The following is a 21,514-nucleotide window of genomic DNA, read 5'->3' on the forward strand; positions in this document are numbered from 1 at the left end:
AGGATGTCCAGAGATTAAATTGCACATTAATTTTGATAGAAAATGTGATTCATTTCAAAATGCTAAGTGATAAAATATTACTTTTCCTCTAACATACCAGTAGATATTTCAAGTTAAAATAATAGCTGTTGCAACATTAAAATCAGTTTCTCCAATTTAAATTAGAACCAAATAGCCTCTTTTAAAAGCATGAAATTAATAGCAAAACATATCCAAGTACTTTACTAATATTCTGCATACTCCAATAACTACATATACAAGTTTTAGGACTATAGTACTTTCCATGGAAGTCCTTCCTGTTCAGTCCTTGCATCAGTGTAATAAAAAATACACCCCCTTTAATTCTGCACTTAAGGAAACACCATTCTTCAAACTCTTTTACCCCTAACTGAGTAATCAAAGCATTTGGTGACTCCACTTCTAACAGGTCAAAAAATAGCTCCACATAACAAGCAAACAAACATCCCCAGCAGAGTAAAGACTATCATGAAAAAAACATTAAAAATAGAATAGTTCAAAGGAACTAATTTCTCCTTAAAGATAACCAAGTTACAGAGTTAAGGCCCAAGCAGAAGCATTGAAAGTTTAATTAGCACAGTAAACTCTCAAAAGCAACATAATATTCTTTGCTCAAACTTAATCTTTGAGTCCCATCAAGGCTTAGGACTGTTGACCAGCTGTTCTCTGCAGCTGCTGACTTAGCACCCATTCTCTTCAAGTATGGGCTGTGGTTTTACATGCTTTATTTGAGCTTGCACGCAACTTTTGGATTTTTACTTCCACAGGCACTTTATTCATAAAAAACACTCTCCTTGTGAAAAGCACATTGAAAGTATTTGAAAGTTCTGAGTTACACTAATGCACTGAAACATGTTTGTGTAACACAGCAGCTAAAGCTAAAGAAACCCCACATTGGTGAAGTGCATGTCACATGCTCATAAAGGTTTTGTTTTTGCAGGGCATTGAAACATGCAGCCATTTGCCTCTTAATATTCTGTAAGTATTGCACTTTTTTTGTAAATTAAAAAAATACAGTAAATTTTCTCTGAAACATCTAGTAATTACAATAGGAAAATTATATTTCAATGAGCCTTAGAACTATTATGGATGACTTTGTTCAATCTTTGGCTTTTCCAAGGGTCCTACTATAAAAGCAGGCATGGACACAAGTAGGAAGACGATCCAGACTATTGTTACTAGACTACCCACCTTCGCACAACAAAAACCCCACCCAGCCCTGGTTTCATCCTAGATGGTGGGCTTGTTTCTGCTTTAAATTAAGTTACTCTAAACATGGAATATTCTTTGCACTGATATAGAAGTTCCATCAAATAGATCTCAGAGAAGCCCATTTACTTCTTGAAGTACTAGGTGGAAGTGATAAAAGAGAATTTATTCTAGTATTTGAAGCATAGCAGCGTGGGGTACAACCCTTTCAGAGTAGAGGGGTGTGCTGCAGTGCCACCTGGGCATGGCACCCACTCTGCATGTTCACATGTCCAGATATATTAAGGGCATCATGCTCATCTAAGAGCTGACTCCAGCAGGATTTCCACACCTGTCACAGGCAGATACTTCACAACTGTAAGCTCACAAGTAAGGGCCTTTAACAAGAACTAAAGGCTCTGTATTCTCTGTGGATAGAAAGTGTAGGTACTGCTGCCTAAAAATGCCTCTTGGAAAGATCTGGAAGTGTGCTGTCCATTATATACAATAAAATCACAACCAAAGGCAGGGAGGAAGGCAACAATAACTTCTGCAAACAGAAGGCACAAGATAGTTTTTCATATTAAGAAAAAGTTGCTTGTGAAGCTTTCAAACAAAGCTAGAATATTACTTTGCTGTTTCACTACCTAAAAACAATCTAGTTTAAGGTTCTTTCACATGTTTTTATAATGTCCTACTGTGACCTGCCTTGACAATTATGTTGTTTCACTTCTGCTCTTCAGACAGCTACATGGTCATATCCATCACAAGCTGTTTGGGTTTTTTTTAAAGTTTTAGTGAAATATACATCTACACTATATAATCAGTGACCTCCTAATAAAGCTTAGTCCTCTTCACATCCTCTCCCTCTGTCCCCAAGGCTTCAACAGTGATGATGAAGCCAGAGAATTATTTTATTTAAACTGCCAGCCTGTCCCTTCATCCTACCTAGTGAAATTCTTATATTTTAGACAGTTTCAGAAGATTAGCTATCCTAAATGTATGAAAATTTAGAATTTGACATGTAATTTAGAACGATATACACGCCTAACGTTTTCCTGCATTAAAATAGTATTTTTGCCATTTTTATATAAAACAGAAATAGAAAAGTGTTGTATGTATATAAAAAGCATTTGGAACAGGCTTAAAATGTAGAGAAATTTTATTTTATTGAAAGGTGTCACAACAGCTTTCCTTAGTGTTCATGTTTAATAAGAGAATAACAGCTCTTTATAATATTTGAGATTATTAGCACCATAAATAGATATAAGGTTTTAGATTTTTAAATATGTGGGTGGTTATGTAAATAGTCCACCTGTATTAATTAGTACACAGGCTGACAATAAAAAAATTCAACTTGTACGTGCCAAGTAAATAAGTAAAACACATAGGACAATTTCTTCAACATGTTTTACCGAATTCACAGTTGGTAAAGTGACAGACAGTGAAGTGACCATGACAGACAGCACCTCTGGAGGGAAAAGCTACAAGATGCTCCCATTATTGCTTTTCTTTAAAGTACAGCTAGTGCAATAGTTGGTTTTGGTTTGGGTTCTTTTAACACAGTGAACAGATTGCAGCACAAACCACAACTCTAGCTCTAGTACCTCTTGCACATATACAGCAAACCATAACACTCGGTTACCTGACAAAGTATCAGCTATAAAGTGTCATCCTGAAAGTTTGACAACATAAAAGCCAACTCTTGCTAATTGTGAAGAATTTCTATGAAAATGACAGCCAATTTGCAAAGATCAGTAGAAACTAGAGCACCAAAGGTTTCTCAGTTTGTTATTGCAGTAGTCTGCTGCATGGTGTTTGCAGAACTGGACCCTGAAGCTACAAAACAATGCCACCTTATCAGATTCTTATCATGCACACATGACAGCATTCTCATACTACCTTGGAGGGCTCCTCAGCAGCCAATGGCTTTTCTTGCCTAGTTTTTCCAAGGTTGGATACACAGCTGCAATTGACATAAAGAGCTATGGATACCTAGGATCCAGCCTAGGAGAAGTCCTGCAAGAAAAGCTGTCAGCTGACAAGGATGAAACCATGTTGCAGCCAAAGTGAGGTCCTGTGCTGTTTTTAGGGAAGTCTTGAGAGTTTTCAAAGTCACATGGAAAGCATGAGAACCACAAGCATCAAACCATTATTTCTGCTTTTACTTTCAGGTTCCTTGGTACAACCCTGACCTCAAAAACTAGCAGAACCTTTTTTTTCACATCTCACACATGCTCTCCTGAATCACGAAAGTAAACACAAACAAATGTGCTAAACATTTAAGAAGCAAGAATTGATTCCTGAGGGAAAAGAACTATGTCCTAGCATGTTAGGTTTCAAAACTTGAAATTATTATCAAGTACAAATTGCGCAAAGATGTGTCTGACAAGAATGTCTGTGGCTTTAGGATTAATTCTAAAGCCTTCTCAAATGTAAATTCTACTCTTCTGTATTGAGCCATTTAGAAAATACAATCAGTAGAAGCAGATGTAGTTAGACAGGAGGCTTCAGCATAAGCAGCATTTTGAATGGCAACAAACTGAAACAAGTGGAATGCAAACCCAGTTTTTACAGAAGTAACAAAGCACTGCTAAGTTACTCCAAATGTAAAGAGGGGTTGGAGTTCAGTAATATTGTTTAAGGTTCACGCACAAACACTTCAATGGCAGAGGTAAAAGTAAGCAGGGAGATAAATTTCCTCTTGGTATTCTCAGCATACCTGCCACCTTTAATTAAAAAAAAAAAGTAGAAAGCAAACAGTCCCACTCATCTTAAATGCAACTCACACACCTGAAGTAACACCCAATTGTATGCTCCATTGAATTGGAATGCAGCTTTCTGATAAGTGGTTTTACAGAGATCTGCCTTTTCAGCCCCATTTATAGTTTTGATTTGTAAGTGACCTTCACTTTTTTAAACTATTGTCACCTTTAGCACTGCACTGTCAGTCCAAAAGAAGCTCAAAAAGACAGAGATGCTCCCAGGCATCTGTACTGTACAAGTACAGCCTGGTTTGCCTTCCTAGAGAAGCCGCTGTGTACTGAATCCAGTATTGCTTATCCCAGAGAAACCCCTTCCACACCCATGTGCCTGCATGGTGCCTGACCCCAACTGCTTGAGATGCTTTTATTTCAGACTCATTTCTGACTACTTTTTCTCTTAATTAAAAATTTAAAAAAAAATGCAAAAAAACCCCAAAAGTCATCTTCAAACGTAGTTCAAAGATACTTTGTAAAAATTGAACTCATTTGGCACAAAGAAGAGTCTTCTGTAGTAATTCTTTGCAGTGTCACAAATGCTAACCTCTTAAAGATCATATTTTGCTGAGAGAAAAGGCAAGAGCTAACATTATTATTTTTTAGGCACAGCTTGAAAGAAGAATATTTCTCCTAGAAGAAATCCATGCACAGACACCTTAGGCACTGTATCCAAGAGATCTGCAATTTTTTCATTAACATTTACCAGAACTAAAACCAGTTACATTTCACCATACAGACAGCAAGTAAAAGACAAAAAAACTCACTCCTCAGCGATCAAAAGGACTGGGTCAACCACTACAGAATCATTTTAAAAAGTGCAAACACTAACTATAACAGTATAATACAGCATCTTTTTTCAACTGTAGTACAGATAAGACTGCATGTAACATGCAGCCAATATAATTTTGATTCAAAAAGCAAACACACTGCTCCTCCCAATAAGAAGTGGTCTGCCTTCTCCTCCTTTCTAGTTTGCATCTTAAAGGTTAATACACAGCCAAGTGCCACAGAAAAAAAGCAGCTAGCTATTTGCTCAACACCAAGTCCTTTGCAATTAAAAAAATTTCACTGAAAGCAATTCAAACCTTTGTGGGTTTTTAGTCACTGACTTACAGTAGAAAGAAGGAATCCTCAACACCAGTATTTCATACACACATTAGAGACTACGCAGTATTGTTACTTCATCTTTAAAAATCATTCAGGCATTGAGCGTTGAGTTAGGAAAGATGAGCTCAAAACTGGAAAGTTTCCTTGAAATACATGAGCTACCTGTATCCAACCTGACATCCTCATGTGCTGCTTTATAGGTTAATAAGATTTAATCTTATGGTTAAATCCATGGAAACTGAAGCCAACTAGAAAAAAGCTTCAGTATGTTTTAAGCATTGCAGCACTTTGTTCTTGTTTTAGAAACTATTAGTGACAGCTTGTAGGAACAACTTATAAAAGACTGCTAATAATATTTAAGTACTTTAATCTCCAAGCATTTATCACTGGGTTGGGTTTTGTTTTTATGTTGTAAGTTACGGATGAGAGCCAGCACAGACACACAGCTGTACCATAGAATGATGTGCTTAATATTGCTACTTCCTTATAGGGTTTTTTTTCAGAACTATTACACAATTTAAACCTACACTTCTAACAAGTTAGGTGTAGTTTAAGCTCAATTTCATGCAAACTGCCTTTGTTTCTCAGCACTACTCTCTGGATTGTAAGAAGCATCATAGTTACTTGAATGACATGCTAGCATATTTTTTTAATGAGTACTTAAGCAGCAGTACCCACTTGAATGATGCCTAATAGGAGTATTTACTTTTAAGATCCCTATTCTCTCTAACTGAATTTAAGACGTTGAACAGTTCTGTATTGAAGTGTTCTATTCCAGGCACTGTAAAATCAATCTCATAGCATCACTCTAATTTTGTGTGCCCATGTAAAGAGTTCTAGGTAAGTCCAAAACATGTATATTGTGAAAATATCAAGATGACAATGGAGTTTTACAACTATTACATCTGCCAGTAAGGCAAAATGGTTCCAGTTCATATGGCAGCTTGGACCCATTTTCAAAACAAGCCCATGAATCTTTAAGATTCAAGGTTTATGCATTAAAAAAAAACCAAACCAACAAAACCAAAACCACAAAACCCAAAACCCCACTAACAAAGAAAAACGATCCTGCAAGCAAACATAAAAAGTAACATAGAGGCACGAGATAGTTAATTTAAAGTTAACGGGAAAGACTCCATCTTGCACTGAAGCTAACGGATCTGTCTCTAAAACATTCCATCTAATGAAATGAGAAAAAGAATTTGGGTTAGTACCAAACAATTTAGGATAAACTGTCTAGCTAGATACTACTGATAAGAGAAAGCCAGAGATTGAACAGAGATTCTGATTTAAGACCCTAGTAAGCAGATTTGCAATAATCCAATTAAGAGAATGGTCTCTCATCTCTTTTAAGACTTCCCAGTTCTGTCTCTGTTGCTGAGCTTTATTTCTCTATCACACGAAGGTAGTGTATTTTAACATAAACTTTCTTTCGTTTCCTTTTCTCCCAACCAGATTTTTTAAGGAGGGCAGTAAATCCCGTACTAGGGTTCATAGCAATGTTTAGCACAGCTATTTTTGCTACTACGCCACCTGTGGCGATCTTTTCAAGAAAACAGCAGTGAAAGATAATTAACAGTACCATTTGTGTCCACACGGGAGTGCTAAGCACGTACCGAAAAAGGCGTCCATTTACAGGGCTTTCAAGTAGATGTTAACAATTTCTAGCATTAGGAGTAAGCATCTGTAGCACGACCACTTAGCAGCACATTTCTTTAAATGCTCAAGTTAACATTTAAAATCCAGATTTAAATTTATGTTAGGCATTTTAAGAAAGCCCATCGGCATTTAAATCATACTGATATGCACAAATGTAGTGGGGTTTTTTTACCAAGTGTCTGTAAAGTTCAACATGTAAATGCTCTTCAGTCGAGAGAAGCATGTTATAGTCACAGGAAAGGGGCAGCTCATGTGACATCTGAGAAATATTACTGTAACTAGAAAAAAAAAATTAGTGACACACTGCAAAGTATGTCATAATACACAGACCAAATAATACAACAACCACTTGATGGTAGGTCCCATCCTACCTACTTCCTAAGGGAAGTCCAAGTTTCTCCTTTTTACCTACTGCAATCTCTTGCTTTGTATGATGAAACTATACTTTAAGCTTTGTGGTATTTGTATATAATGATCACCAAGATGTTACAATTAGTAATTTTTTACACAGCAGTTGTGGTTTATATTGGATAAATTACTATAACAGTAAGAACTAGAATATATCATTACTTACCCCATTTTATCACCTTGCATATAGGTCTAAAGAGTCATCAAATACAGCTATACCATCCAAGTTTGTAAAAGCACTTAAAAGCTATTGAGAGGATAGAAAACTGGGGCTTTCTGCTGATTAAACACACAAATATCCCTTTGAGAGCTTTCATACAATGGATAAATATTAAGTACTTAAGGGAGGACTGAGCCAGAACAGGAACCAAGTATTTTGAGCTAGAGCTGCTACTTAAACTTTCCTGTTGTACTAAAACAGAAGTCTCTATCAAATTTAGCAGTAGAATAAAAGCTCATGCAGCCCAACAAAAGCAGAGTCTTTACTTAGTTCTATTTCATCACTTTCACATTTTTTTCCTTCTGAAACAGGAATAAGTGTAGAAAACCCCAAACACCTCATCCTGCATGAAGAAAGCCTACTGCGCAGATCTATTACAGAAAACCCACTGTCAAAGTATTTATTTTTCAGCCAACAGATGAAAACCACTCTAAGCTCCTTAGGTAATGCTTTTCATCATGCTATTTTCAAGGCACAGTGACTATCAAAGAAATCCTTTCATAACTCCTAAAAGATAGCATTACTACAAGTGGATTAACATGACCATATTTAAGGTATCACAAAGCTTAGATTTTAGCTTTAAAAATGATGATCTATGAAGTAGTACTGATATAACAAGTATCTCGGGAGATATACTGACTGGTGTTGAACAGATTCATTTGTATCACAGAGAAAAAGGATTTTCAAAAGTTTTTTGATACTGGCTTTGTAGCTGTTCAAGGTCTGCTAGAAGCAAGCAAATGAAAGCACAGGTATGCCCATATACACACAACTTGAGGGGCACATTATCAGAGTCCGCTAAACTCATTTAAATAACACAACCAAACCACAGCAGAATTTCTTTCTTAACTAAGTTTTTCCAAAAATGTATTGAAAGGAACACTTTTTATTGTATTATTTTGATAATGTACAAAAATATTTGAAATGCACAAAAATATTCTCATGTACAACTCAGAGAAAAGATCCCCTTAACTGAAAATTTTTATATTTGAATACTCTGTATTTCATTTTATAACTAACTCTGGACTTTTTAAAAAGTTGTCATTATTTAAATTGTGTTCACACTTATCACTCAGTTCAAGACATTCTTAAAATATGCAGCATTTCATTTATATTAGTATCACCTCAACACAATGCAGTTTTATCTTTTCATTAGGTTTTAGTGAGTATCTGAAAATAATATTGAGTTAACTGCAGAAATTAATACAGAATATAAATGGCTAAACATGGTGTGCTAATTTTCTACTTTGCTTTCACAACAATACAAAACAACAAACCAACAAGAAACAGGCAGCTGTTAATCTGTGGTTTTGTTACATGTTCACCCCATGGTAGTTTCCCCCATTCTCAGCCAACTTGTTTAGATAGCCATTTTAGCTGGACCATATCCCTGGGAAAAAAAGGTAATCTATTTTTGAGGCCTACCACAGTGTCATTTAATATGAAATTATGTTGTAATTGAAGAAATGCTGCTGTTGTAGATATTTTATCTTAGCACTTTTTTGTTTGGTTGTTTTTTTAAAGTAAGTCACAGAAACATGTGTCAAGAGGTAAAAGACAGAAATTCACTGGAGAACTATGGCTCCCAAGAAAACCTGCTACATAGCTTCAGCAAGAGATTGCTACTAAAATTAAAATGTTTATTTTAAATGTAGCCCCATTTTGGACCTGGCCTTGCATTCCTCAAGCAGGTGAGAGCTGTACAACTTTTGCCTGCATCAAGAACTCTAGGATTACTCTTCCCAGTAAGTAATTTTGTTTAAGGTATGTGCTTTTGTGTATATCTGCATCTATATACACTGACAGGCACTGTAGAGCTATATACACAAGGCCAGTTGTAATTCAAGATTCAGATGTTGAAACTGTCTCTTACTAAAAATAAAATTTTAGGCTCCTTGAGCTAGCAGCTGTTTCTAATTTGCAAATTCATCAGGTAACAACTATTTAAATATAAAATTACTAATAAAAATGTAAAAATTGTTATATAGTAGAATACATGGGAGTTAACAGTGGTAAGTAGTATTTTAGGGTCCTAAGATATTCATACCCACAGTGCGTAAAAAAGCCAGACTTGCTTCTAGCTGTACCAGTCACACAAAGGCCTTACCTTCATTACAAGAATAATGCAACAAGCCACTTCCCACAATTGTGTTATTTTTTTATACACCTCAGTATGCCAATATCGTGCGTTTACATGTTAGCATGTTTTTGCCCTTACGCACTGCAGAGCTCTGAAGAGGAGACTTTTGGGTGCTTCTGTGGATGAGTGATAGATGAGTGATAGTAATGGAAGTGTTACTGTGGTCTTTGGCACCTCTATCTCATTAATAAAGCACAATCCTGCTCCATTTTTTCCTTTAATTAAAAAAAAATCCCATCAGTGGTGCTTTTCATCAGCACTGAAGAGTAGAATAGGTCTGTACAGCCAGATGAGAAGAAAACATCTGAAATGCAATATATATGTCTACAATTGTCTTTTCATCAATTGCACAGAAGCTTGGTCCACTTCTTCAGTTACAGTCTTCTTAAGAACTTTGGTTACAGCATTAATGTTTTGGTAAAAAAAAATCTAAAATGAAAAAAAACAGCAGATGCTTTCCTTCTTTTCTTCAGGTAGATTTTTCATTGTCCTCTCCTGTCTTCTGAACCCGCGAATACTTTTTGCATGAAGATTTGAAGCAGCTGGGAGGCCAAGATATTGGCCAGGAAAAACTGCAAGGAACAGAGCCTTGCACATTCTTCTCGAAGAAATAAAATATTGGATACCACCATGCTCGAGAGAGAAAATTCGTCTGCGAAGACACCTTTAAAGTCTGTATTGGCACAAGCATGCAAAAAGGAAAAGGCAACTGTCAGTTTAAAAGCTTAAAATCTATTACACTGAGTCAAGACAACAGCAAAAATGCAATGCACGTGCATGCATTTCTGCAAAGACTCTGAGTATTTAGCCTAAAAACACAGAATTGAGACAGACATTAGAGTCCAAATGCATACTACAAACTGAGCATCTTTACCACAAAGAGATGCTTTGTTGCAGTGGAAAATTTGGGGCAACAAAGCACTCGAGACTTTTCAGTATGAGTGCTTTCAGGCATGACATGTTTCCACTGATGAGTCATAGTTGAGAATTAGACTAAATGGGCTTAAGAGCTATGCTTCTGCTTGAAAGTGTTGTTGAAACAACAGCAGCAACAACCTTCTGAACTGTGTACCTTTAACGACATTTACACAAGAATTGTCATTAGAATTGTAGGAATCACAGAATCACAAGGTTCAAAGAGACCTTCAAGACGATCGAGTCCAACCTGTTCCCTAGCACCTCAACTAAACCATGGCACTGAGTGCTACATCCTGTCTCGTGTTAAACACATCCAGGGATGGGGACTCCACCACTTCTCCTGGCAGACCATTCCAGTACTTTATCACCCTTTGTGTGAAAAACTTTTCCCTAATATCCAACATATATTTCCCTTGATGCAGCTTGAGACTATCTAGATAGCTTCAGTTATGTGGAAATTTTATTACTCAACTACTGTTTATTCATAAGCTGAGACAAAGAAGGGGTATTCTATACATCAATTACAGTATTAAAACCTCAAAAGCTCAAAAATGTTTTTAAGGCAAATTAATATTATTTACTTAAATAACAATGAAGTGAAACTCATTGCCCATTCTGATTAAACTTCAATATGGACCATCTTTTTATTCTGAGATTAAGAATACTTAAGAAGATTTAACCTTCAGGCAATTGTAACAAATGCAGGCTATGCATGGATTGTGAAGGTCACTCACCTTTTCATTAGCCATGGAGTGGTACCACCAGAAGAGCCGTGTGGTGATATAGTAGGCAACGATGACATCTACGGTATAGTGCTCATGAGCAACCAGGATACAAATGATGCCAGCAGCACTCATCAGCCAGCAGATCAAGTGATACCACCAGAAATTACGTGGTGAATCTGTGAGACAGGGAGGCGATGGGGAAAAACACAGCAAAAAGTCATCTGTTATTCTAACAATCCACAAAAGCAAGGGGGAAAGATAAGAAAATTCATTTAAGGCTGCTAAATTTGAAAACACAACTCATATCGCACTGGTACAGATCCCCTGCTATCACACTGGTACAGATCCCCTGTTTTGATTGGTATGAATCTACATAAGGAATCACACAAACTTACTGCAGTGTTCTTACTTTTTTAAGTGAGCACAAGATGGGTTAGCTAGACAAGACTGCCACCCATTTTCTAGTCAAATTAAGTTTTCCAGTTAAATAATTTCTAGGATTTAGGGTGCAGAGAAAGAGACAAAATTGAGGTAAAACATACACTTTGCTTATTCAACTTCATTGTAATTAATCTTTTCTTTTCACAGTCTATGTTTGAGTAAAATCAAGTCTCTAGAACTGATACAACCTGAGCAGAGATCACAAATTAAACAGAAGGACACTCATTTTAATTATTAGGCTTTAATTAATTTGCATGAAGCCTCAGTTCTATGAAACAAAATACACTGTATAGAAGAGTATGTGAATTTATACCCTTAAATGAAAGATTTAACAAATGGGAGCAAAGCTATTCAAAATGCATTTCAGCCACATCAGTGGAAAAGTTCTCCTGTACTTCTTTGCCCATTGAAAAAATGCCCTGAGTGTCACAATGATCATTCATAACTTCTGACAGGCAAACTGGCTTCATTTCACTCACAGTGGGAGGTTTTGGCACCTCTTGTCTTATGGGGCAATGGTCAGCCTTTACTTTCACACAATACCAGCAGAAAAGTTACTGATCTCAACAAGCCTACCCAGTAGGCGCTGAGAGGCCTGTGCAAAACAACTGCAAGTGTCAAAAAAATTCTCTTAACTCTCCCCAAAACCCTGTGGACAGATCTCCATCTACTGATTTTTTTTTTTTTTTAAGATGAGAAGCCAAGTAATATCAAGAAGTTGATGAAAACAGCATTGAGAAAGTCAGACATACCAAGGCTAAAAATACGAACAACTATTCTGGTGAAAAACATGCTGTGCAGAGAATAACTGAAAAAATGGCAGAGTACAGAAGGAAGAGAAGAACAGAGCAAAAACTCCACTAAGCCAGACATAAAAACCTCAGAATGCATCTTACACCAAAGACATGTTACTGGAAGAGCAAAAAAGACCACCACAAGCAGCCTCTAATTCAGAGCAATTATAGGGCTTATGCCCTGGTTCAGATGACATTTTGATTGTTATATGGGAGGTAAAAAAAGGAAAGCTATGCATTTCTCACTTACAGAGCACAATTTCAGTGAAATATATGCCTAACAATTAGGCAGCAGTCAAAGAGCTTATTACAAAAATTTGCATGATAAAATTGCACCAATCCCTTATAATATAAAGGAGAAACTAGCCCAGAAAATATTGGGTTGTCTTCATCTTTCCTGGTACAATTGAGCACATGAGTAGCATTAAAATACACCATAACAGAAAAAACAAGGAAAACAATGATGATTCTTAGGTCTAAGAATCATCAGCATCTTAAACCACTGTTCAAAGAACATCTCAAATCTGTGATTTGGAGTCTATCACATGCAAGAGGCCCTTTCATAGTGTGTTTTTTGTTTAAGGCAGAATGCAGCATGGCAGCACCTTGTTCCCTCGACATTTTAATACAAGGAAGGCATCAAACTAATGCTGCTTAGTCTTATTTTTGTTTCAATGAGAATTCCACATTCCCATGAGCCAAGCTGGCATTTGCATAATTTGGGATACAACAATAGGAGGGAAGACTCCAACTCCAAACATGTGAACTGAGAAGGGAACTCCCCACTACACATTCCTGAGTGGCCAAACTCCCAGGATAGCACTGCTTACCATATATTAGATTTAGAGGTCAGTGCTAAGTTCTCTCACACTTCAATAGATGCTCTCAGTGCAGCACAGAAGAATTTTCCTCCCATTGCCCACAGCAATGTAAAGCTCAGGGAGAAACCATAACTGCATCTTCTGCCAAATTCTTATCAACTACAAGAAACATTAAGTAGGAGACTCGAGCACAAGACAACCAAAGATCATTAATTACCTTTTCACTTGCAGTAACTAATGTATAGCACACCTGAGAAAAGTAACTTGTTTTCTAGATGCAGTGTAACTGTGCAATGACGCTGTGCTCAAGCCTACAACCCCCTGCAGCTAACCTGCACAGAGCTAGTGTGCACAATTACTACAGCATGCTTTATCCAAAATTTAAATCATCTGTCAACAAATGACGAAAAGCTATCTTGTTTTAATCAAGTAATAAACACTTACATAAAGATAGAGGTGACATGTTTAGCTATATTTAGCCCTTAATTAAAGCCTATAACACTTTTAGTCAGCCTTATCACAATCCCTAGGAAAGTGATGGAACAGCTCACCCTTGAGGCCATCACTAAGCATGTGGTCAGGAGTAGTTAGCATGGATTCACCATAGGGAAGTCATGCTTAACCAGCCTGATAACCTTTAAAATCTGGACAACTGGCTGGATAGATTCCAGGAAACAGCTGGATGTCTCTGTGAACTTCAAGCAAGACTTCTGACACTGTCTCCCATGATAGCTTCACAGGCAAGGCTGAACAATTAGTGAGGGTGGACTGACCTGGCTGAATGGCAGGGCTTGGATGGTTTTTAATCAGTGGCAGAGTCTACCTCAACCCAAAGGTTCATACCGGGCCCAGTATTGTTTAACTTACTCATCAACAACTTAGATGAAGGGATAGAGTTCATCCTCAGCAAGTTGGCTGAGAATACAAAGCTCTGCAGTGGTGCTGTGCTGCCCTTCAGATCTCACACAGCAGAGGTATGGGCATGGGTAGAACGTTTTGAAACTCAGCAAGGGCAAGTTCAGGGTCCTGCACTTGGGACAGAAGAACCTGGTGCACCACTACAGGGTGGGGCCAACCTGCTGGAAAGCAGCTCTGCTGAGAAGTACCTGGGGGTCCTGGTGGCCAAGCTGCCCACGAGCAGCAACCTCATGGCCAAAAAGGGCAGAGTAGCCTGGGGTGTATTAGTAAGATCATTGCCAGCAGGTTGATGGGGGTAGTCCTGACCCTCAACACAGCCCAGTGAGGCACATCTGGAGTTCCAGGCTCCCTAGTACAAGACAGATGTGGAGCAAGTCCGGTGGAGGGCTATGAGGATGATTCGGAAGCTGGAGCACCTCTCTTATGAGGAACAACAGAGGACAATAGGCCTGCTCAGACTGGAGAAGTGTGAGAGGAAACCTCATCGATGGGAAGTCTCCCTTACTGGAAATATTCAAGAACTGTCTGGACACAATCCTGTGCAGTGTGCTCTACGGAAATCTGCTTGAGCAGAAAGGTTGGGCTAGATAACCTACAGTGGTCCCTTCCAACCTTAACCATTTTATGATTTTACTACAGCCACAGCTCCATTTCCACTCAACTTGTGTTTCAAACCCATATAAATACAGGCTGTGTACAACTGATGAGTAACCTTTGGAGGGCAGTAGTTTCACATGTACTTCTGTCATTCGTTTTGCTGGTACAACGAACATGAACAAGAAAGTGCATTGAAATACAAACACTTACACTCTTTGATGAACAGATAGACCAGCGTTAAAACTACAGTGTGTCCACTAAACAGGAAGTCTCCACACAGGATGTGGGATCCAGTTATGGATAGACCACCACCAGAAATCAGTCGCAGGATTCTCTGAACCTTTGCCTGAGAGTCTCCATTCAACTAGAACACCAGAAAGAAGTATCGTAAGTGACTCAAACTTCTTGCGCAAACATATATGGAGTCAGGGAGACAGGGATAAAAGGACAAATTATCTTAATTTTCTTCAGGTTTCTTTCACATATTCTTAAATAAGCATGCATTTCCCAGTTGACAGGTGATAAAGATCATTTTGGTAACACTAGCATTTGGTCTATACTTTTGATTTATAGTCGATCTATATTTCATCTATACTTTTCCAGGCTATTTTAAAATATGCATTGTATGAGAATGAAATGCAGAATATACTGAGAAGGTAAACATTAAAAATTTGTAAGGTCAGATCTCTCATCACAGCAGTTGACATAATCAATGAAACTCATTAAAAACTGCTACAACCTTCATACAAATTCTGTTATTCTGTCCAGAGTTGACCAGTGTTACTACCAAGTAAAACCCTCAAACTTGCTCCATTTTAGATTTAATTACAAAGTCATTCAGGACTTAACTCATATTTGGAGGATGTACATTTTTAAAGCACGTATTAGGACCAGCTTTTGTTTTCTTATAGATACTAGGCAGTTTTATCTAGCGGTTTTAAATTATTCTAGAAAAAAACCCCAAGAAAATGGATAACTGTTTTCCATAATCAGAAAACTATTCATATATTAAAATAATAATCCAGAAAAATTATCATCAAGTGTTTTTCCAGAGTTCAAGTAATTAATCCTGGTTTCATGCTAGCAAAATGCACTTTCAGCAGAGACATTTGCATTTTCCTTTGATTACCTCTTCTCACTCCTCAATACAGTCTATTACATAGTCATTCCCCGAGCTGCTAGAACAAAACCATTAAATCTTTACAATAGTGGCAGTTAAATAAAGCATTTTCAAAAAGACACTGATTTGCAAGAGAATTATTTCATCCACTATATCCCCAAGTTGTCTCAATGTACAAGACAACAGCCATGATGCTGTAACTCAAGACTAGAAATCTTATACAAGAGGTGACAAATTTATTCCCCCACTAAACTGGCAATACATTTTTTCAGTACAGCTAACACAATAGTTTGTTCCAAGGAATTTTAAGTCTACAACTTTTTATTAGTAACCTAAAGTGGGAGTAACAACTCCTTTATGTCACCATTTAACTCCAGCGTCATTAAATTCTTAAAATATTTTTGTAAAACTATTAGTACATCCATGTTTCTGTATGTATCAGTTCATTTATGCAGCTGAATTTAAGTCACATTCCTATACATTCTGCAGGTTGGAAACCAAGACAGGCAGCTGAGTTCAGGTATTGCAATAGCTCTTGACCAAATAGTGTGAGAAACTAGGCAAAGCACGTAACAGTGTGGGGTTTTACAGGGATACAGCAACAAAAGCTTGCATATCAGGCTATGAATTACAGTGTTGACCTGGGGTATCCTACCATATAAGAAAAAATATTGCTACAGTATTAAGAGTGATTAGCTTGAGCCTCAGAAGCAAGTTGATTGATTTAGTAGCAACACTATTTCAACCTAAGATGTTCTGAAAGGGAGCAGCCAACTCCATCAACAATTTGAGGCTCTGTTATCACACAAGTTTTGGTTTATCACTACCTATGTTTCTGAAGACATCAACTGAAAGTAATTTGTGTTATTTACTAATACCTGAAACATTATCTTCTATTTGATGTAAGGAGCCATCAGGACTAATGCAGAGACTAAGGCAAGAAGCAAGAGGCAAAGACTCTTACCTTTGGTGCACACTGAAAATGCATTCCAGGCACAGGTAAGGTGGTAACGTACATGGTAATACAGCGGTACAGATACAAAGTTCCTATTATAAAAAAGAACCTGCGTCCCACTATTGATCTGAAAGTAAGGAAAGGGGGGAAACAGATTGAGTACAAAGTTGACATGCAGGATATTCAACAGTTATGGAGCTTCAGCTACATTAGATAGCTGAATTCATAGAATGAAAGAGCAGCTTCACCCCAGCTCTTCACCACAAACTCCGCTGAATCAAGCATTAAAACATCCCTCTTCAGCTTTCAGTCTTGTTAGCTCCTTACAGAGTGAAACTCTCACCAATTTAAGATGGCCTCAGTCTAACTTAAAGGTGTGGCCAGGCAGTTTTCCTCAATTCAATGGCATTTTCTTTTTAGTCCCATACTATAACCCCATTCTCGACTTAAATAGATGTAGTTTAGCGAAGACACAGGAGAAAACTTCTATTTAGCTGAAGAGGACAGTGGGCTCTTCCTCAAATTTGAATAAGATTTTCTTACAGTCATGATTTCCCCAGTTTAAGCATCCCCAGGTCAGTAAACACACTTTGAAAAGCCCAGTTTCAGAATTAACTTGACTAATACAACACAGGTCTCAGAAATTCAGAATTCAAAGACATTCAATAATCAGAAAACCTGTATTTTCATATCTGGAATAGACACTCTACAACATTTTGCAAACAAGCTATTCCTTTGTTATTTTCCTGCCAGCCCTATTCCACAATATTGTTAAGGATTTCACTGTATGATTTCTTCTACCCAAAATGAGCAATGTAAACCTACAGCAGAGAAAAAAAAATATTGCTAACTTACTTGTATCTAAGAAACAACCACTGGAATATCCATAATCCAAGTAGTATCATTCCATTTATTTCTGATACAGAAAAAGCCCATTTCACGCGATCAATGTAATCAAAAAATTTGTCAGGCAAGGGAGGGCTTAGCTCCTTTGGAGGTACTCTCTCATGGACCACAGTGATCATGACAGTTGTTAAAATCAAGTTGAAGAGAGCATAGACAAAGGCAATGCCTGTTTTCCACCATTCCAGAGGGAATTTGTTCCTCGATTCAGCAGGCATAGCAATCTGGATGTAATCAGGATACTTCTTTGCTGTTTTTCGCAAGCCATTAGACAAGCCCTTTGGTTTGCTAGTGCCATTTTTGTTCTCTTCACTGACTGAGAGAGTAGGTCGTGAGTAGCCATTAGAAGTCTCATTTGGCTGACCCTCCATGTGCTCTTCAAGCTTTGCTGTCTCAATGGTATTCATTTCCAAGCTATATGGCCAAAGAGGCTTTATTAGTGACCAATTTCTGGGCTCTCTGAACTCTGTTATTCCTCAAAGTCCAATGTTCTTGTTCCTAGATGACTTCTGTAGAACTCTAAAATGCATCCATTGTGCTTTCAAAGGAATTTGTGAAGACAAATATTTCTTCCAGAGCTGAATAATCTGCAAAAAAAACAAACCCAAAACAGATACTGAGAGTCTTCATAACTAGTAATGTGACAGTGAACAAAATATTCTCAGAACAGGCATTTTTAAGTATTTCAATTCCATCCAAGTCTACTTAGAAACACAGTCAAAAGGCAAATTACTGAAATAATTCAAGCCAACTCCTACTTGATAAATCTCTCATATCAGTTTAAGAACTAGTAACAACTTAGGCTTGGATTTTTTTTAAAAGGACAAGACCCACAGACCTTAATGATCATGACATCACTTGCTTTATCAGTTATCAGAATTAATTTGTATTTGGAGCAACATCCAAATTTGCTCCATATTCACAGCAACATTGAATTTTACTGCTTAGAGATATTCCATACAAAATATCCTGATTTTGACCATACAGTTGCTACAGATCTTAATATGGGTTGTCCACATAGATCAGACAAATCTTGTCAGTTCAGGTGATGGGAAAAAAAACCAGAAGGGTACTAGGGTACTACAGAATTCAATTTTGTAGGGCATAAATTAATTTAGATTCATCTAGAAAATCTACTCAATGGATAGCTCCATTAAATTTCATTAGATCTAAATGAGTATTCCATCAAGTCAAAAATGCATTTATATAGCCATTGTAATATCCACTAAATGTCTGAAATTTCAGATAACTGAGAAATATATCCCTGGATTTGATTCTTAGTTATGGTACACTACACAAACAGCAGATGACAAATGAACCTGTGTTTGTCCTTTAGCTACTTTAAAAACAAATCTATTTAGAAGGTTTTTAAACAGGAACAAATAGAAAGTCATTATTACTCAGGATTTATTTCAGGCTGCATTTGCTAATTCATAAAAGTTTTGCAACCTAAACAGGTACGTGCACATGTTTTATAACAAGTTTTTCTACAAGGAGCAAAGAATGAAATTCATCTCTAGCAAACATATCTCACTAGTAAAAATAAAGGCCATTTCCCCATCTCTGAAGTTCTGTGAAATCATTTACTCACCATAGCTGTGATGTACCTATTTTTCTTACTCTGTTCAGTTCCTATGACAAAAATAGTATTACCATGTACGAATTGCTCCCCATCTACCAGTAAATTGTGATTCTTTCCTATTTTAGTGGTTCCTGCAAGAGAAGTTCAGCACTGCTACCCCCTCAAGTGTCTGCATGCCAACTGCAGGCTGCCAGTTTGCCATGCTTTGTGTGCAATTAATTCACCATGATGGCAGCTGGACCTGCCAGTCTCCCTAACCGTACACCACAGGACCTGCTTAAGAACATGTCACCTGCTTACAGGACAATCTAAACCAAAAAGAGCCTGGAAAGTCAAGTGATGGTGTTTTGGTCCTTCCAGCCTCATCCCACCAAACAGAGAAGACATTTAACATGGTCAGCACTTAAATCTCACTGATTTCCTGGCTGCTGCTCCAACCACTGAAAAAGAGAAGTAGTAAAAGTTCAGATCCCAAATATGAGGTTCATACAAATAAAACTGAAGACAGAAATAGCTGAGAAACGTATCTAAATTTATGCCCTAGCAGATTTTCTGAAATCCACTGTCATTGGTTGACCTTCCCTAAATTCCTGATCAGCAAGTGTATAACTATCCATACACAACACATACAAACAATAGACACCCAAGAAAACAAGTGGTGATTTTTGATGCTTTTTCTCCCTCTTACCAGTCATATTGTGATCTCTGTATCTCCAAGAAAAGATCAGCCAGACAACAACTTCTGATGCTTCCTACAACTAAAAATACCTATTTAGAGCATCTACGAAAGCAAGAGACTTGCTCAAAACTACACCAGAGTAGTATTTAAGCTTTCACAAGTCTTTTTCTTAACACACACACTCTTCTATTCCTTCTGTCTACCACTAAAGTTAAGCATATGACAGAACACATTAGTGACAGTAGAGAAAAACTGAACCAAATTGCTTAGGGTTTGGAATGCATCTACCTAACATTCATCTATTAAGTCAAGACCCCACTTCTCACCATTATGTCACATATAGCAGCCACTGAGGCAGCACTCAGCAAAACCTGGCAAATTTTACATCCTGTGCAGTTGAAACATTATTAGAATTATGCATTAACTGAGAGCAAGCTACCTTAGTTATTTCTTTCTGTTCTCCACAAATACCTAACCTAGAGTGCCTAGTGCCATAAGTGAAAGATTTTACTTTCAGATGTTTAATGTGATCCAAGCCTTAAAGATCAAAGAGTATCTGAAGTACAGATGAACAATAACATAAGAACTTAAAAAGTCAAGTAGCGCTTGTGTTCTCATATTAACTTATTAAGCAAAATAATTATAGCTACAGCTTGCAGGAGAAAGTTGTGTTCCTTCCTGGTACTTTTAAATGGATTGTAAGGCATATTGATCTACCACTTCTGATGGCTCATCAAGATTATTTCAAGCAGAGTGCATAGTGCAGCCAAAAGTTTGTTTACATTGATAATTAAAGGTGCTATATATCATCAGATGAGTGATGTGTAAGAAGGTAAGTGCTTCCCTTTATAGTACCTTTTCAATCTCTTTCTTCCATATTCTAAAAGAAATTAGCAACTCTATTGATGAAAAAGACAAAAGTCTCTCAGTCCCTTGCTGCCAATCTGACTGGCCAGAGAAGTGAGAGATACAGAGCACCACCAGCCCAATCATCCTCTGCTACTGGCTGTAAAAGGAACTCCCCAGAAAGGCACAGGCTCTTCTGCCAAGTTCCTGTCCCCAATTCAAATATAATTCACCACCCAAAGTGGTTCCTTTTAGCTTCACATTGTCCTTACAATCCTTTCGATAAAATATCCATTTGATTTTTTTGTCAAATCCAAAACTTCCCAATATCAAAACCAGAAGATGCCCACAAACTGCCTAGTAGAAGGCCTTCAGCAGCCAGGCAGCAATGCTTATACCTGGCCATCCTGCCAACACCTAGGTCTGAAAAGCATACTAAATTGCTCTAAAATAGGGAGCAACTACTGGGGAAGTCTCAAACTCACTAATAACTGGCCAAGTAACCCAAAAGGAAAAATAAAATTCCTATAAAGGGTAACTCCAAGTTTTAGGAAAGTTTTCCTTTTGAAACCGCTTCTATACCTTCTAAAAATGAATGTTACCTTATCAAGAAGCAGAGTTTCTTAAGCAGCAGCTTTACAGCAAAAATCATAACTGCCTCAAGTAACAACATATTTCAAAGAAAATCTTTAGAATTAACAAGATGCTGAAGG

At 37.3% G+C, this 21,514-nt stretch overlaps 1 protein-coding gene across 3 annotated transcripts in view; it reads right to left on the reverse strand.

Annotated features, from left to right (window-relative positions):
* Positions 1–8,228: 8,228 nt before the first annotated feature.
* SGMS2 (sphingomyelin synthase 2) overlaps positions 8,229–21,514 on the reverse strand; it is a 35,694-nt gene continuing 22,408 nt past the window's right edge. For 2 of the 3 annotated variants that reach the window (XM_059470267.1, XM_059470268.1), the window contains exons 2-6: positions 17,647–18,281; positions 16,801–16,918; positions 14,927–15,080; positions 11,155–11,321; positions 8,229–10,175 (exon numbers count right to left, since the gene is read on the reverse strand). In XM_059470267.1, the coding sequence (XP_059326250.1) occupies positions 9,972–10,175; positions 11,155–11,321; positions 14,927–15,080; positions 16,801–16,918; positions 17,647–18,101 (1,098 nt within the window). In that variant the 5' untranslated portion in view covers positions 18,102–18,281 and the 3' untranslated portion in view covers positions 8,229–9,971. Of the gene's footprint in view, positions 10,176–11,154; positions 11,322–14,926; positions 15,081–16,800; positions 16,919–17,646; positions 18,282–19,285; positions 19,428–21,514 lie in introns of those variants that run through there. The other variant, XM_059470266.1, reaches the window with a different exon arrangement.

Source organism: Ammospiza nelsoni, chromosome 4 (genome assembly GCF_027579445.1).
Source record: "Ammospiza nelsoni isolate bAmmNel1 chromosome 4, bAmmNel1.pri, whole genome shotgun sequence".
Taxonomy (NCBI): Eukaryota; Metazoa; Chordata; class Aves; order Passeriformes; family Passerellidae; genus Ammospiza; species Ammospiza nelsoni.